The 16,741-nt window shown below is 45.3% G+C and overlaps 1 protein-coding gene across 1 annotated transcript; it reads right to left on the bottom strand.

Moving 5' to 3' along the window:
* Positions 1–7,773: 7,773 nt before the first annotated feature.
* Positions 7,774–16,005, bottom strand: LOC126547280 (uncharacterized). The gene is made up of 3 exons (XM_050195247.3): positions 15,871–16,005; positions 10,825–11,099; positions 7,774–8,769 (listed from the first exon to the last, which is right to left on the bottom strand). The coding sequence occupies exons 2-3, from the start codon at positions 11,095–11,097 to the stop codon at positions 8,395–8,397; spliced, it is 648 nt and encodes a 215-aa protein (XP_050051204.2). The 5' UTR covers positions 11,098–11,099; positions 15,871–16,005; the 3' UTR covers positions 7,774–8,394.
* Between the last annotated feature and the right edge of the window lie 736 nt (positions 16,006–16,741).

Here is a 16,741-nt window from a genome sequence, read left to right as displayed (position 1 = left end):
CAGATGGGAAGTCATTCAAACAGCCCGAGTGAAAGCAACCCCATCACACTCGTCAAGAGCATTCTGGACAAGTGTGACGGGAGTTAGCTCTCGCGCTTATCACACGGTCATGCACTACCAGCGATCATTTATGGCAATCGGAGCGAAGCCTATTACATTGGTGGCGTGTACGTACATTCTTTGGAAGGAAAGATACATGGGAGGGCGCGTGATTCATCTTCGATAAGCAAGATTATTCTACCACCTTCATAGGTCCCGTCAAAACTGCTTGCTGCATAATAGCCATTACGACAATCGGTCATGTATATATATACCACGCTTATTTTTTTCTGGTGGGAGGGGGGGGGGGGGTTGGAGGGCATTGAACATTTCGTAAAGTATTCATGACCATCTTCATCGGTGTCATTTCTCCATGATATAGAGCTGATATCATTATACATAAGTTGTCCATCATTTATATTGCTTCAAGCAACCGATCAACAGTGGTCGAAGAACAGATGCTAACGTTTTGACAAGGAATAACGTTCCGATCCCGCTTGTCGAAACGTTGGCTTCATACACGCCTATTGTTCGGCCACTTTTGATCAATTAAGTCTCCATCTGCCATCTACGGTCGAGGAAGAAAAGCCCAAGAAGGCCAACCCCATTAGTGAATCAAACGAATTTTTTTTAGGGTGAATGGTAAAGATTAAACTCACCCGAAGTCCTTTTGTGCAAGCACAATTAAGAACATTAGACATAGATATACGTAGCAGTGTCCCACAGATTATATCCTCCCCAAATCTCAACATTAAGTTCCACAATATTTATCTGAAGAATGCTAATATGTTGCGCAAGACCTATTTATGTGGTCTTCTATCAGGAACACGCGAAGTATCTCCAGACTAAATACATAATTTCTACTGATGCTTCCGTGTGTGACGAGAGAGCAGGAATGGGCATATTCACTCCTCACCTTGGTTAGTCTTCCTGATTTTACGCACATTTTTCAGGCCGAATTAATGCCCATCATTCTAGCCCTGCGTAAGTTGCCATCAAATGAGTCGGCTTCCGTTATTTTAACAGATTCGCTATTCGTGTGCTCAGCAGACACTGAGACAACAGACTCGAAAATATTGCTTACATTTGATTGTTTACTTCCTCAAGATTTACAGGTAGTAAACTTAATCTGGGTACCGGGTCACTTTGGAATAAATTTAAACGAAATGGCAGATTCCTTTGCCAAAGCTTCCCTGGATGACCCGGTAGTTTCCGTTTTGCCGGTTACGGCGTACGTCACTTCAGCAAGATACAGAAAATTCTGTCTTAATCAAAAGGCTACAAAACAAGCACTGCTGTCGAAATCGGACTTCCAGCTCCTGCAGTTCCCGTGGGTTTATCAGTGGTGTCCATCACGTCAATATGAGGTTACATTTACAAGATTGCGATGCCGCATTCCACAATTAAAATTTTATTTGCACAGGGCTAGTCTGACGTAGTCCTCTCTCTGCCACTTCTGTAATGAACCGGAGACAACTGGTCATTTCTTCTTGTCCTGTCATCGAATTCTCGCTACAAGGAAAAAGACTTCTCGAGGCTCCATTTCACCTATTCGGACTACCATTCACTTCCCGAAACATCCTTTCTGTCGGCGCTTCGGCTCTGGACTTCAGCTACAGGGATGTTTGCCTTGTCATATGCAATTTCATTGGCGATGCAAAAAGACTGGTGCGATAATTTAATATTATCCTCCTCATTTACTACAAATCTCTATGGGAAATTCGGACTTTATTTCGACCGCCTTTAATAAATCCGGCACAATTGCTCTTTGATTTCTATTATTAACTCTTATATTATTTGCCTTTTATTTCGTCGTATTATTTTACTTTAATTGTACCACTCGCTCCTTGGCCAGTCTCCCGAGGTGGGTATGTGCCATGTGAAGGAAATCATCATCATCATCATCATCATCATCATCATCATCATGTTAGTAGTACATTGTTCTTCCAAGATGGCGGTTCCAAGCGGCGGGAAGCCGAGCTTACCTACCATGACATAAAACGTCAACAGCTCAAGGCGAGATCTCGAGCCCGACAAGATGGCCTTTATTTAGAGGTGTGTGCCCACAACGCACATTGCAAATTGTCCGCAGTAAACTGCAAGTAGCGTAACTTGTAAATTTTGCGTGAAACGCGATGACCATCCCAATGGTTTATGAAGCGAAGAAACAATTCCGGATTTCAAGTCATGAACCTCGGCAAGTGACTGCGCAGAGGAGGGTGGAGACGACACACAAGGAGCGAAAATAGTCTCCCTCGGAACAATCGTTCAAGCCGAGATACAAACCCAGGTCAATGTTGGTGAAGTACAGATTTATATATTGACGGACACAGGGACTATGACATCTAGTTTATGTACAGCTTTTAAGTTTTTACAAAAGCTACTACTATAAATGAAACAGCATCCTCAGCCCGAGTGCTAAGCAGCGGTGTACACCACGGTAAACTATACTATATACTTTTCTTCGAATACCTCAATGTAGTTACAGACGGCAACATTAACTGGCCTGATCAAATGAATGCGCAGTTTGTTCTGAATCCCTCGCTGGGCTGCTGTACATTATAACAAGCTTGTGGTTATTTTACTACCAGTGTGTTGCGTATCCTTTACGTCGCTTTCATTTTTAACGTACTGCATGGAGTCGTGGGGCTGAGCTTACAACAGTTACAGTGATCTTATGCGAGATTACAACGATAACAGCACCTTCGAGGCATGTTCACCTGAGTGGGTCATCGTTCTATAGCATGCAACTACTTTCGAATACCTCGATGCAATTACAGGCGCAACATTAATTAGTGCAGTTAATTTTTTTATTGTTACTAGATGTACCTAACGGCAAGTTTCCGGAATAAAAATTGCTACCTTTTGACACCTTGCGTATGTCACAAACGTGTGCTGCTTTAGGTCAAATCGTGAAAGTCAATAATCTCCTCACTTAAAGGGACAGTAAAGAGAATCATTAAATTAGTTTGAACTGATAAAAGCTCATTTCAAAACTATTTTCGTTAATTCTGCGGTAACGTTTGTTATCATAAAATAAAATCAAGAAGTTCAATTTATTGAATTTCGCGCCTGAAGCGCAGTGCTGGTATGCATCAGTCACGGATTTCAATGTATCTTTTTTTTGGAATTTGTTTTGGGGCCGCTGTTGCTAAAGGGGCAGTGGCATTTCAAAACGAAACACGTTTGACTGTGGCCGGGTTTTTCGAAATGCTCACGTTTTACTTTACATCATCGTACATTGAGTGGAACGGTAACGTGTTTATTCGAATACAAGGTGTTTGTACCGAACCTAGCTTGGCACCGTTCCTAAGTGACCTGTTTTTAGCAAAACTAGACATACGCTTAACGAACAGTCTTGACATTTTAATGTTTTAAGAATTCTCATGAACGTTGTTGATCTTATAATAAGTTCGGACATTTCCCACGGCATAGCCTAATCCAGGAAGTCAAGATTTTAGATATCTGTCGGAATTGTTTTGTGCGCCTTTTGTTAGCCCACGAATCACCGGTTGATAACGCTTTGAAGTATTTGAATCTTCAACTAAGCTCCTTAGACAAACATATTTTCATCTACGGACTACCAAGTTGGCCAAGCGTGGTATTGCCAACCAGAAATGCTGTTCGGAAGTCTAGTTGCTACTATATAAAGTCTGGTCTACAAGAACACTTAAGCAGTTCGATTCGTCTATTGGCGGCAGGCTATATACCCTACTCATGTGTTTGTCTCAGTCGCAAGTAATGTGTTGAAAGAAAGAGCGGTACCGACGTGGCGCCCGCGCGAATTCGCATCCAGGAATAACGCATCCGTTCATTCCTTGAGCGAAAGTATAATGATTTACAGCGTGTCATTTTCATGTGGTCGAAAATACATCGGGCAGAATCAGGTATACCTGGTATACAGACGGGCATGCCCGTCTGTATACCAGGTAACGCAATTCTCCTCCCTCCCCCTCCCCCCTCTCTCTCTCTCTTATCCTGCCATTTATACAGCGGCCTGATTCTGCCCGATGTATTTTCGACCCCATGAAATAACCCCATGCAGTCATTGCACTCTGTTGACAGGTGCACCTGTCAACAGAGTGCAATGACTGGGGTTATTTTCCGCTTTCCCCAAGGTGCAGCAATCAGCTGCCACAAAGAGTACGCGAGAAATATATGCAGCGCTCGTAGGTGATATGTACCCATGAATGTTTTGCAGGGCGTGCAGGAACTGGCGGAACCAAGTGCAGACGTGCGGCCGTGGTAGCGCTCGTCTCACGTCTGCCGCCGGTATTCGCTCGAGGTTCACTCGTACTGGCTTTGTCGTCAGCTGTTCCGCCACAAACCCGCAGCCCCTGCGTGGGCCGCGCCGACAGATGTTGACGGGAGTTGAGATTGATACCTGACTGCTTAGCCACGTGACGTTTGCTTGCGCTAACGCGCTGTCGCTCACCTGCAGAGAAGCGCGAGCACGGTACGTCTTGTCAGGCATGTTCATTTCAGTCGCACGTTCGGCATGAGTAGGGTTCCTATAGGCGTTGCTAGGCGTTGCAAGACGCCGGAGTGCCAGCGTTGCTCAGGAGCCCATAAAATGTTGCGCTATAATGCGGTACTTTCTTACGTTTAGTAAACGAAACTAGAAGAAAGCGTGCACGCGTCTCTATATTAGCACTTCCATTTAAAAATTATGCGACCATACAACATCTATTTATTGAATAATTGTGTTCGCGTAAAGCTTTTAAGAGATCCTCTCAAACCCAGGCATGCGACAACCGTTCCTTACGTGAGGACGGGTGAAGGGAGCTTTCAGAGTACGCTTGCTTCCGCCATCGGTCCTTGGCTGTAAGGAGGCCTCACGTAAGGTTAGGAAGCGGTCGAAGGAAAGGAACCTATCATTGTTTGGGCCTAAGTGCGCTTGCTCTATAATAAGCGCAGGCGCGAGAGTAGAGGATTCGGGTATTTTGTTGTCACGAAAAGAAATGCGCTTCTTGAGCGCAGCAGAAAGATAGCGTGCGTCACGTGTACATATCAGGTGTCAACTACATATACGATGTATATGGACAGGCGAATTTTCAATAAACGTTGGTTGCTAGCGCGCTCCCGTATGTGTCTTTGTGTGCCTCAATCAGTCCTTGCATTTTAGCGCAACCCCTGCACAGTTCTCGAAGCTTGCTATGTTCAGTCTTTGGCTCTTTTAGAACACCAAAGCAGTGCGTCTTTACATAAAAATAGTTAACAATGAAGACCCGAGCCGACACCGCCAAAATCCATGTCAGTGAGCTGGGGCGGGATCTTCATGCAAGGCGGCGTCATGACGCGCATTCTCGCGTTCTTTTCTCTTTTTTTTTTTGGCTTGGCAAACCTCTTATCAGGGTAAGAATGGCTTTTTGATATTGTATAAGGGTAATTTACTTTTAACTTAAATAATATTTCTCTTTAGTGTCACTTTAGGCGCAGATCATTGTCCATCTCATATGACTGCCAACAATGCCCGCCACAATTTTAACTACCCTATAGCTCGTATTCCCGTGGCTCGTCGCTCTTGCGTGTGTGGCGTGGTCGCTTAGCATACCTCTCGTTCTCCTGTAATTGTATTCGCTCCTTTCGTATAGTGTACACTTTTGTACAACATTGTTTTTTATCTTTATGTGTTCCTTGCCGCTGTATCTACAATGAGCTGCCTTGCTTCTGAGTAAGTGGCAAAGGGAGCCATTCCTAGCCTCTATCCATGGACCCAGAAAGTGTTTGTATCTCCTTATATAATCCGTGAAAGGCTGATAAACATCAGCGCGATTCCAAGGTGCAGCAGTCACAGCAATCGCTTTCTATGTGACGAAAAAATTGAAGGGCGCTTAGTTATCCCTATGTGGATGAATGCGAAAGCATTGCGACCACCGCGCGATGCCTATGCTCTTTCAGTCGTCTTAATTTAACTGCGCCTTACTTAACACCGAAGGTCGTTGGTTCGACTCCAAGCAAAGATCGTGGGTTCGAGGGGCTTAATTAACTGTTCCTTAAATAACTTCGTATTGATTAACTTCACCTTAACATCAAAGGACAGGGGTTCGAGTGCCGTAATTAACTCTACCTTAATTACTTTCGCCTTAATTAACACCAATGGTCGTGGGTCCGACTCACACCAAAGGGCGTGGGTTCGACTCCCACCAAAGGTCGAGGGTTCGCAGCTTTTTTGGACTATCGTGTGGTCACGCCAACGATGGATTTTCTGCCTCATGAGCCATATAATGTTTTCGCATTAAAAAAGGACATGGCCTTTGGGCAAGGACCCCATTCAGATCTCGACGCTCAACATTGAAGGCTCCACGCTGACATGATTACATGCAAGCGTTTCAGAACAGCTTCGTTAACCTTTTCTCCATCGTGCTGGGCCTGGCCAAAAGCGGCGTTCATGATGTGCAACAACGCGTGTCCTCAAGCCTGCAGTAGCGACGAAACTCCGTACACAGCCTCTAGTTATTCGACAACAAATATTAGAATATGAGTGTAATGTCCTGAAAACTGCGGAGTCGCCGTGAGAGTCAACATTCGCACTGGTCGTCATCCACACAAACGACGCTTTCTTTAGCTTGTGAATTTGAGAGAGCCCGACATGGTCAAGACTCCGCGCGCTGATGAGTTGCTACATCGTATGTCAGGTGCTTAGGCAACTGGAGACTGTTGTAAGAACTGATTGAAGTCTCTGGGGAAAAAAGTTGAATTCGCAATGTTTGTCATACGTCACACAATGGTTTAATTGGGTTTTTTATGGTATGTATGTATGTATGTATGTATGTATGTATGTATGTATGTATGTATGTATGTATGTATGTATGTATGTATGTATGTATGTATGCATGCATGCATGTATGTATGTATGTATGTATGTATGCATGCATGCATGCATGCTTTGGTTTAGCTTCAGCTTCGGCAGCTTTCCAAAATGTCGAATATTTTCAAGATATGTAATGAATTTTTCCGATATATTAGTTAAATTCTGGAATTCTTGACAAGGCAATAATTCCAGTTCTGTCGAAAATTATTGCTTCGGGCATGAAATTCAATCAAAAGCATGTTTTGTCAGCGAAGAAGTTAAAATTACGTACGTGGGTCTTCCGCAATAGTGCTGAAGGTGCTGGTAGTGCCTCAGACAGGGTGAATCGGGCAGTCTGCCTATGCGACTCTTTCGGGTTACACATACATGTCCGTAAAATCAGTGTCACGCTAAACCGCAAGCAGGAGGTGGCACACCTTCCTTCGCATTATCGTTGGTTTCTCAGGGAACTGTACACTTCTCCAAAGAACCAAGAACGCATTTCAAGAAAGGTTTCATCCATCGGGCTCAAATATTCCCAAGCCTTATTCCGTATTCGTCATCGGCACTGATAAGTTTTGCTTCTATTTCATAAACGCTTTCCATTGACTTCATCCATTCATATGCAAATATTTTTTCCCGTTATTTTCTCGTGAGCCAAGCAACCATTGCTGAAATTCTTTCGACACTGGTAACGGTTAGACCGGTTTTGTAGAAATTATAAGTAAAGAACAATTCATACAACGTATAAGACAGCGCACAATTTACGCGAACATGAGGTCAGATCGAACCGTTCGCAGGACTTGCAAGGTACCGATGCCTGCGCATAACCACAAATCTCAAAGGTGGCGCGTCACGCCGGTGTCGTGGTTCCGCCGGAACTCATGTACAGTTGTCGAGTTGAGGTCGTGCCCTTTAGAAGGCAGCAAAATATTCCATCATTTTAATAGTCAAATGACAAGTTTATTGCTTCACACGGGGTGCGCAACAAAAGAAGTTGTTGCCCCGTGTGCTGTGAAGGAAACCACGCAGTGAACTATATATGCTGTTCAGGCGCAAGGATGCCGCTGTTGTGGCAATTATGCGAAGAAGAGCGAATGTGTGATGTCGAGTTTTTTCTTTCTTTGTCAAGTGAACTAGTGTTACTCCAATTTGGCATATATCTCGGACCACAAGCTCCCAAAAGATCGCTTTTGGGAACGGAAGCGATGTGATTCCATAATTCCTTGCCCTTTAAATAAACTTTTTCATTCATTGTTGGACGCTCATTGCACCTAGCATCTGTATGACAATATTCTTGGCTCGTTTTCACCTCGGTGCCAATCTTGGCGTATTCTGTGCGCGTGTGTGTGTCCGGGGAGATGGGTGCGTGCATGCGTCCAGGTGCGCGGTGTTAATCACTCTTTTGCGTGAACACAAACTCCCTGTCTTGTTATAAGAACACCTGCAAGATAGCTCGTATAACGTACTACGTTTTCACCACGTTGCGGCTTCCTGTTTAACAGCAGCAATCCTACGATTAAAACGCTGTGCATGGAACACTTGGCTCCATGCCCTTCTGCTCACTGTGACGACCCGTGGTCTACAAGTTTCTCGCTTGCGATTGGCGCCGACGGGGGCAGATCTTGAGGCACGGGAATGGACGGTGAGGCACCTGTGCCACCGACAATGTCAGGGACATCCGGGATATCTGGAATGTCCGGTATATCCGGGACATCGGGAATGTCAGGAACATCGGGTACATCACCAGACAAGCCTACAAAACTTGGCATGGCAGGCACAGCGGGAAGTCCGGGAAGTCCGGGAAGTCCGGGAAGTCCGGGAAGACTTGGGATGCTTGGTAGGATACCGAAGCCGGGTACAGAGAAGTTGAACTGGGGAATTTGAGGCATCTGAGGCATCTGAGGCATCCACGGAACTTGAAGTACCTGGGGAGTCTGGAAAGTGAAGAAACAAGTGTGGGGTAGACGGCTGTTTTAATCCGATTGGTCTGGTTTGTCTTGACTCATTAGATGAGCAACTCGCGAAGTGCGGGCACGAGTGTTCAAATGCCTTACGGAGGGATGTTTTATTCGCGCATTTCTCGTACAGTAGCATATTTCTCGTACAGTAAGCCCGTGCTTCTGTGTCTTAATTCCGGTTACCCCACCCATTTGAGAGATCAAAAACATTTGCGTTTTCTTCATGCGCGAGGGCATGTGTCCCTTCATTCAGCACGTAGGAATTTCACGTTTGTTTCCTGCACCTAATTCTTCATAAATGGTGACTTTTGCTTTGTGCGCTAAGCACTATGCTTGAAATGACTGTCGTGACATGAAACAAGCGTGACCGTCTGCGGTTATTATAGTTTTCACCTCGAAAAGCGCAGAACAATCGATAAACGCACATTTTGCTTTACGTACTGTTGTGCTTCTTAACTCGCCAATTATCTGTTGAGTTTCGGTTCAGTCGAGGAGCTAAAAAAAGAACTGTTAACACAGCTTCTAGCTGGTTTATGTCCATCTGCAAAATCGAAAAATAATGATTGGAGAGAAGCATGACTCTTTTATTGTATAGAACTCGAATTCTTTATCAAACCAGTACAGTGAAGAAAGTGGCGTAAATGAAAGTTACCGCAACGACTTCACATTCCCGCATCGGAAAAAAAGTACCCGCGAGTCATAACTTGCTAGAGCTGGCAAATAGGGGGCAAAGAACACGAATTGGCCGGAGCTTCGCGCTTTTGTTCATTTTTCTTTGCAGTTGTAGTGTTTGCGCCAATTTCACGGCTAATAAAAAGTCATGTTATTAAACCTGTGCAGCTTTGTCGGAGCCACAAGGCACATTAAGGCTACCACAATGTGTTTTTTTTTTTTGTCTCATGGCAGCTTAGTTTTGTGATATAGCATCAGCATTTCGCGGAAACCTTTTACTTCAGCGTCACGCTGCGCATTTTGCAGAGTCGTCGGGGTTGTTTTCTCGGTATACGAGGCCGTAGCGGATCTCTCGCGCGCCGAGGTACGCAGTTCACTGATATACGCTGCTCTCCTATTACTCTGGCGCCACCGCCACGCCAATCTGCGAGTTTGAAAAGGGATGCCTGTGGACACACCGCAGCTTTCACGCGGGGAGGCGTCATAACAGAGACGCGGCTTCTCTGACCACCAGCTGTATTATATATTACGTGCTTTTTCTCGGAATGAAATTGTGGCTGGCGTCGGAGTAAGGACTTGGCTGATAACGCAGTTCAGTTTTAATTACAACTTCCTTTGGAAACTACGGTGGGATTCGCTCCGTGCACCCCGAAGGTACGTGTAGCATCTTTTTTTCAAGAAAAGAACAAAAAAATGGCCGTACGTTTCTTCTATATTTACTTGTGCGCGGCATGCCGAGGTCGTCTCTAAACATGGCTGCGGAAGCAGTCACGCTAACCCAACAAAGTAAATGCTAAACGCGGCTCGTGTGAATACTGAAAAAAAAAAAAAAGAAGATTGCGTTTTTTTTTTTTTTCCCCAGTCGCTTTGGGTCAGTTTACATAATTCGTGCTTTAACTTTTCTGTAGTACGTACTTCAGTTTACATACCAGTGTTTAAGAGCGACCACCGAGCTAATTTCCTGTATCGCTGATCTTATGTCTCCCACCTCCGTCGAATAGCGGTGACGGTGACTAGTTTTATTGACGGTGACTAATTATAAACGCTCATGAGTGCATTGCTAAAAAGCCTAAATACCACCTGACGAGCGTTGAAAACGTCATACAATAATCGTTCCAGTTCTGAACGACAGGAGCTTCTCGTGCATTTGCACATGACTGAAAAAGGGTCGACCTGCACCAAAAACCGTAATTTTATCCTTTCTGGTTTCGTTCTGTAGTGTACAAGAATATCAATAAAATGCTTCCTGGTTTAGTTTCGGTTCGCGCTAAACCCCCACAAAAATTTTTGTTTGGTTACCCTATATTCGAGGTTATTTTGTGCAGCGACATCGATTTACACGCAGGCTCCCGCACACACCTGAAACCCGGGAAACGTCCAGTTGATGACCGCGAACTGGAAGTTTGGAACTTGGAAGGTCGGCACAACCACGCCGACCCCTGGGAAGTTGAACCATCCCGGCGGCGGCGCCGGAGGCTGCGGTGCTGGTGGTGTCTGGGGTGTCGATTCAGCTTGGCGTTCGAGTAGCGGGTTGAATCCCGGGCGTTGCGGTGCGGCTGCCGACCAGCGGCATAAGGATCCCAGTACCAAGCATGTCGAAGCGTACAGCAAGAACGAGCTGAGCTGCATCATCCCTGTTTGATCGATCGAATAATTCATTCATTCATTCTGCGATCTCGCGCGCGCAGGAGCACCGAAAGAAAAACAAGAGTGCCTATATATGTCGAACCTGTTCACTCCGCGGTAGTGAGTGAACGCGCTAGAGAGTGAGTGAACATCTGCAATTTTTCGAATAACAAATCAAATATCCTTACATTCCACTTGGCATCCAAGCCGATGGCAACATCAAATCGCAACTGCTTTAGGTTACGGTTATATAGAAGTTTTTAAGGCGAAGCTCTTCATACGACTACAAGCGTTCAAAAACGTTATATGGCTGTTTTCACGGCATTGTGAAAAAAATACATTACTCATGAAGTTTATATTTTAAGAAAATGTGGGAAATGTTCGAAATGTGTCTATTAATTAAACCTTAGTTTTCAGCCTGTTTGGGGGCGTTATGTGAAACGCTTACTAAGTTTCCCCGCTTCCAGGGAGGGCAAAAACGGTATCGATCTCATATTTAGAGAAAATGGGGTCCATGCTATGGTTGACATGTACAGAAAATTTGAGAGAGAGAGAAGAAAGGGCAAAGGCAGGGAGGTTAACCCGAGGGAAAGGTCCGGTTTGCTACGCTATGCTGGGTGGAGAGGGAAGGGGAGGTAAAGTGATATGAAGGGGGAGAGAGAGAAAGAACGGGAGCTCAGATACCCAATCACGGTCGGTCACTGAAAATTTGTAGTGTGCATGGTAATTATATGTTTTGAAATAGTTACTGAATACTCACTTTACGAGGCATATAGTCAGTTTTACCGGTCTCCTGGGCGAACTATGCTAAGTACGTTGTTTATATTTCGCTAAAGCAGGAAGTATATTGTGAAAAACGAACGATAAACGTTTAGTCTGTATAGGTTAATTACAGCTTTTGCAGAAAATTACTTATTCGGGCTTTCCAGAATATCATACTGTCGTTTTTCGCGATGTTTCCCAGACTTCTAAACCAACTGTACAACACACCAAGCTCAAGTTCAGCGAAAACAGGGGGCCCGTCAAGTGCAATGTGGGGCGAAACTTAAACGTTTGAAGCCGAATTAGAAGCATTGCAAGTAATTACTGAACCTTTAGTCTAGGCTGTTTATTAATGTGTTAAACGAGGTTCGTAGTGCAATTCCCCTGTGCCCTCGGGGCCCTCAGTGAACGATATTGAGGTACCTTGATTATAGTTCTTTAAAATTGGAAGCAAGGTATGGGTAAAGTAGGTGGAGTTCGAAGTGCGTGGACAAATTACGACCTTAGCAGTAAATTACGTACGCAAGCAATCAGAAGAATTCAAACTGTGATTTACGAACAACCCATAATTTATTCTGCGGCCCTATAGGAAAACTATGAAGGCATCCGAGACCAAATATAGCAAATGATGGTGTGGGGGGGGGGGGGGGTCACTATGGCCAATGTTACCGCGAAGTAAAAATATGTGTGGATGAGTTACTGCGCTTGTAAAAAAATCCTTAGCAAGTGCTCGAAAGCGTTATATGCAGGCAATATATCAAACTGGTTAGTCACATGCGGCTAACGTTTTTCATTATATATGTGACTAAAAAAAAGAAACGGAAGTACTTACTGGAACTAAAAAAAATATTCATTAAATCGTGGGGTTTCACGTACAAAAACCACGATCTGATCATGAGGCACGCCATAGTGGGGCTCCGGAAATTTGGACCACCTGGGTTTCTTTAACGTGCAGCTAAATCTAAGTGCACGGGTGTTTTTGCATTTCGCCCCCATCGAAATTCGGCCGCCATGGCCGGGATTCGATCTCGCGGCCTCGTGCTTAGCAGCTAAACAACATAGAAACTAAGCTAACGGCGGCGGGCAATTTAATTTGGAGCGCTCTGACGATCCACCGCGCCTCCTATGACGTTAATTACGTTGTATTGTTTTCATGAGGTCACCCTTGAACACGAGTGTTCGTTCTCCGTCGAAAGCTGCTCTCGCAGTAGCAGGTGCATTCACACGCGGCCGTTCTTGGCCGCGTCTTAGTGTAACTGCTCGAAAGGAACAACTTCGCTGGAAATTGGGTTGTGATTCAGCAAGGTGGCACATGTGTGCTGCCTTTTTTATCTTAGAACAACAGAAAGCTGAGCGAGTTGGTAAGCATTCAGGTCATTGGAAGGCAGGAGCAAAAATTTGGAGAACGCTTAAGCTTCGCCTTTAAGAGCGGAACGCGGTAGCATTCAAAGACCCCTGACTGCTTTTCATGCTTCCCGACAACTACAGCTTATGTAACCGTAACGTTTACCTGGAAACGCTGGCGGGGAACGCTATGCACGAAAGCGAGCTTTCTGGTAGAAACCAAGCGTCTTGCGTGGGTCGATCTCCTGTTATTGTTTCGCACTTTTGATATTTCTGTCTGAGAAGAGCAAACATAAAAGATATACGCTGTCGGTGTTTTCTTTCCACTACAATTGTTTATGGGCTGCCATTCTCAAAATTCCGATAAATAAGCTTGTAAAAAATGAAAGTAAGGTATGAGCAACTTTGGTGGTAGGAGAGTGGTTGGGTATGCGTGGTTCGGGGAATTAGGTTCGAAATTCCTCTTGCCGAAGCGACGTCAGGCGCCGGACACTGGACGCCGACTCGACGCCGAATTTTCTGCAACGCGGGGCCCTTAACGCTATCGCACTAAGAACAAGGACGTAAGAGAAACAATAAGGACAAAGCAGACGCCAGCGTCTGTGTTGTTCCTTTCATTCCCCCCTTGTCCAGGTTTTCTACATTTGCTTCTTTGAACCAATGATGACTGTCGAAGCTAAAGCTATTTGCAGTGAAGCAATGTATAGGCACACTGTATTGCAACCGCGGAAACGCACCATGAATCTGCCTGTACTCCACAGGGCATATATATATATATATATATATATATATATTGAATGTTCTACCTTCAGGTCTGGCGCCCTTCGTCATGTATATATATATATATATATATATATATATATATATATATATATATATATATATATATATATATATAATCAAACAAGACTGTCTGAGTATATACGGCGCGGGTTTGATTCTGCCCAGCACCGAAATTTTTTTAAAGTGTTGTTTTTGTTGTTTTTTTGTCATCGAAGAGCGGCGGCACATACCCAGTGATCTAAGCTGGTGTGAAGGAGGTTAGATACAAACGGGGACAAACCACAAAATGGGTGAAGTTCCCACTTAATGAATCCTAATCGCATTAAAACGCGAGAAGACAGCTGCTCCAGAAGTTGCAATATGTGAGGAGACATCACATCGTAGGATATTCAGTAGCTCGATGGCACCAATAGCGCTTTTGCCGCACATAAAGAAAAAAAAATACGCAGGTGTATTGAATGGGCATCATTGCACTTACAAGGTTACAATACAATCCACTTATATACACTCGCATTTCACTTACAACGTTACCATGGTCCCCCCCTCCCGAGCAGTTTACCGTCGAACAGTCTAGGCAGCATTAAATGCGATAGCGTTTGCGCGTGTTCTGCACCAAGCCGGGCGCCGCGTTTCTTTCGGCGCTGCTTTCAATATCTGTGTGCATGCGAGATAGAAAACACACGGGAGCATAGATATTGCACGGCCGCTTACTGAAGGTCGAGGCTCTTGCGAAAGGTATATGGTGATTAAGGAAGGGGGGGGGGAGGAAGGGGGTAGAAGAGTCGGATGCCGCGCACAACCAACTGAAGATGTCGTGGTAGAGTATCGCAAATGAGCAAAGGGTTATATAGAATGAGTGGGGAGGGCGGAATAGACCTGAGAAATGGCGTCGCAAGTCATGGTGCAAACTTAGGCCGGTACACGGAGTCTCGTTGGAGATGTAACGAGATATGCTGAGGCGGGTATAGTGTCTGCAGCAAGGGCACTGACGACACGCCAGAGACTGGCAACGGAAATACCAAAAGCGCGAAATAGGAACCAGAACGCGGCGGCAGAAGCGTGAAGCCCGAAACGAAGCTCAACAATGGCACTTGGAATTCATGAACGACTTTATATAGCGTTACGCTTGCAGCAAAAAGCTTATAAGGAGGTGCAATGACAGAAACGTGAAGCTTGCAAAACAAGGGGCCGAGCGACATGATTACGGAACTCTGTAGGAGGCACGGGGCCAAAGCGCTAACGACGACAGACACAAGAAGGGAGCTGAGGCGAAGCAAAACCTGAACGGAAGCATCTTGAGAAGCAGTGTCTTGCGCACCTCTATACTATTCACATGCGGGAATACGGTTCCTGTGATCAGTCGGAGTGACGAAGGGTATGCGGTGCAATTAGCGTAGCATTGTATCCCCTTTATATGCAATCAAATGGCTCGCTCCTGACTGTATACCTTCATATGTGCACATGACTATACATGGAGTTTCCACAACCCAACTTGGCCTCAGGTGTTGCACGTCGTCCGTTTACACAGTACAAGACAGCTACTCAGTTTTTCTCTGCTCGGAACCCAACGGAGAAGCCTTCCTGCGTAGGAGCCCATTGTTTTAGGAACCGCGGCAGTCAAAGTTATCAAGCGAAAGTTGCTGTTTTCTGCAGCCACCTAAGCGGCCTTGTAGCGGATACGAAGGGCGACAGTAGTTAGCTCCGATGAAAGCATAATGCTTTTGGCAAAGTTAAAAGTATACTTTTCTTAGTTGTTTAGTGGGACAGGTTCCGCTACAGATCGTATTTGCATACAGTGCCATACTGGAAACCTTCAAGTTATTCGACACGAAACGGATCACGCGTGTAGTTCGGCATACTTGCAGAATGGTCGAAAATGACGAGACCTACCTTGGCACCTGTGTAACTCTGAAAGAAACAGCCACCTTTGACGCAGCCGCAAGCCCGAATGTCCAAGCCTCTTGATGTCATTACAGCTTTTATCGTGCTTCGCGTCGGAGTCCTCGGACACGGCACGCAACGCTGGCTACCGTGACACGTACTTGCGCTCTTAGGTAATTTGACATTGAGTTCTGCGGCCCCGTCCTGTGTGCCGCTAGAGGAAAAAGACGTTTACTGGCCGCGTTCAACGCGACCCCTCGGCGGTTCGCAAGGAAGCGCGGGCTCACTGTTTTTGTACACACCACTGCTCACCGTTCATCTCTATGCGTCGTTACGGGGGTAAGCGTTCATTTTGCCGGAATGTCTCCGCCCCCAAAACTTCTGCGGACAGAACCATTCGTTGTTTCTATAGCTCATTTTAGGGCGTACAAAAGTGTCGTTCTCTTTTTTACTAGTTGGCTATCTGCAGCGGCTGCTAGACCTACAAAAACACACACTGTGTATGAACGCCCAGATAATGGGGCGTCTCACGGTGTGAACTTCTTTGTGCGGCGTGAAGCACAACAGCCTACAAATGGCTTCTTCAACTTCTTTTAGCCGTGCACCAAATGCGCTTAAACGATAAAGTGTTTTTACCATAGCGTGCGTGATCGAACACAGTGTGTGCACGCAATGCGTTCCATATAGCACGCGCCGCTTATGAGAGTCATCGATAGGGCGACTTTGCGTGCGCAGACGGATTTTCGAGGCAGCTCATTGGGCATCGCGATATGCTGTAACCTTTGAAGTGCTCAAGCTATGCAAGCATTTGAACTAGCAGCAAGTTTGCATGTTGCCATTATTTCTCACAATTGTAGAGCGTGCTATGCGCACAATGTTA

Source organism: Dermacentor andersoni, chromosome 1 (genome assembly GCF_023375885.2).
Source record: "Dermacentor andersoni chromosome 1, qqDerAnde1_hic_scaffold, whole genome shotgun sequence".
In the NCBI taxonomy this organism is placed as follows: Eukaryota; Metazoa; Arthropoda; class Arachnida; order Ixodida; family Ixodidae; genus Dermacentor; species Dermacentor andersoni.
The sequence above is the reverse complement of the archived record's forward strand: the minus strand, read 5'-3'. Positions and strand labels throughout refer to the sequence as shown.

Bases quoted from the DNA above. Each gene is read 5' to 3' on its own strand.
- LOC126547280 (XM_050195247.3), bottom strand. From the start codon at position 11,097: ATGATGCAGCTCAGCTCGTTCTTGCTGTACGCTTCGACATGCTTGGTA. The intron at 8,770-10,824 runs GTGTGTGCGGGA...TTCACTTTCCAG, and splicing joins GGACGTTTCCCGGGTTTCAG to ACTCCCCAGGTACTTCAAGT.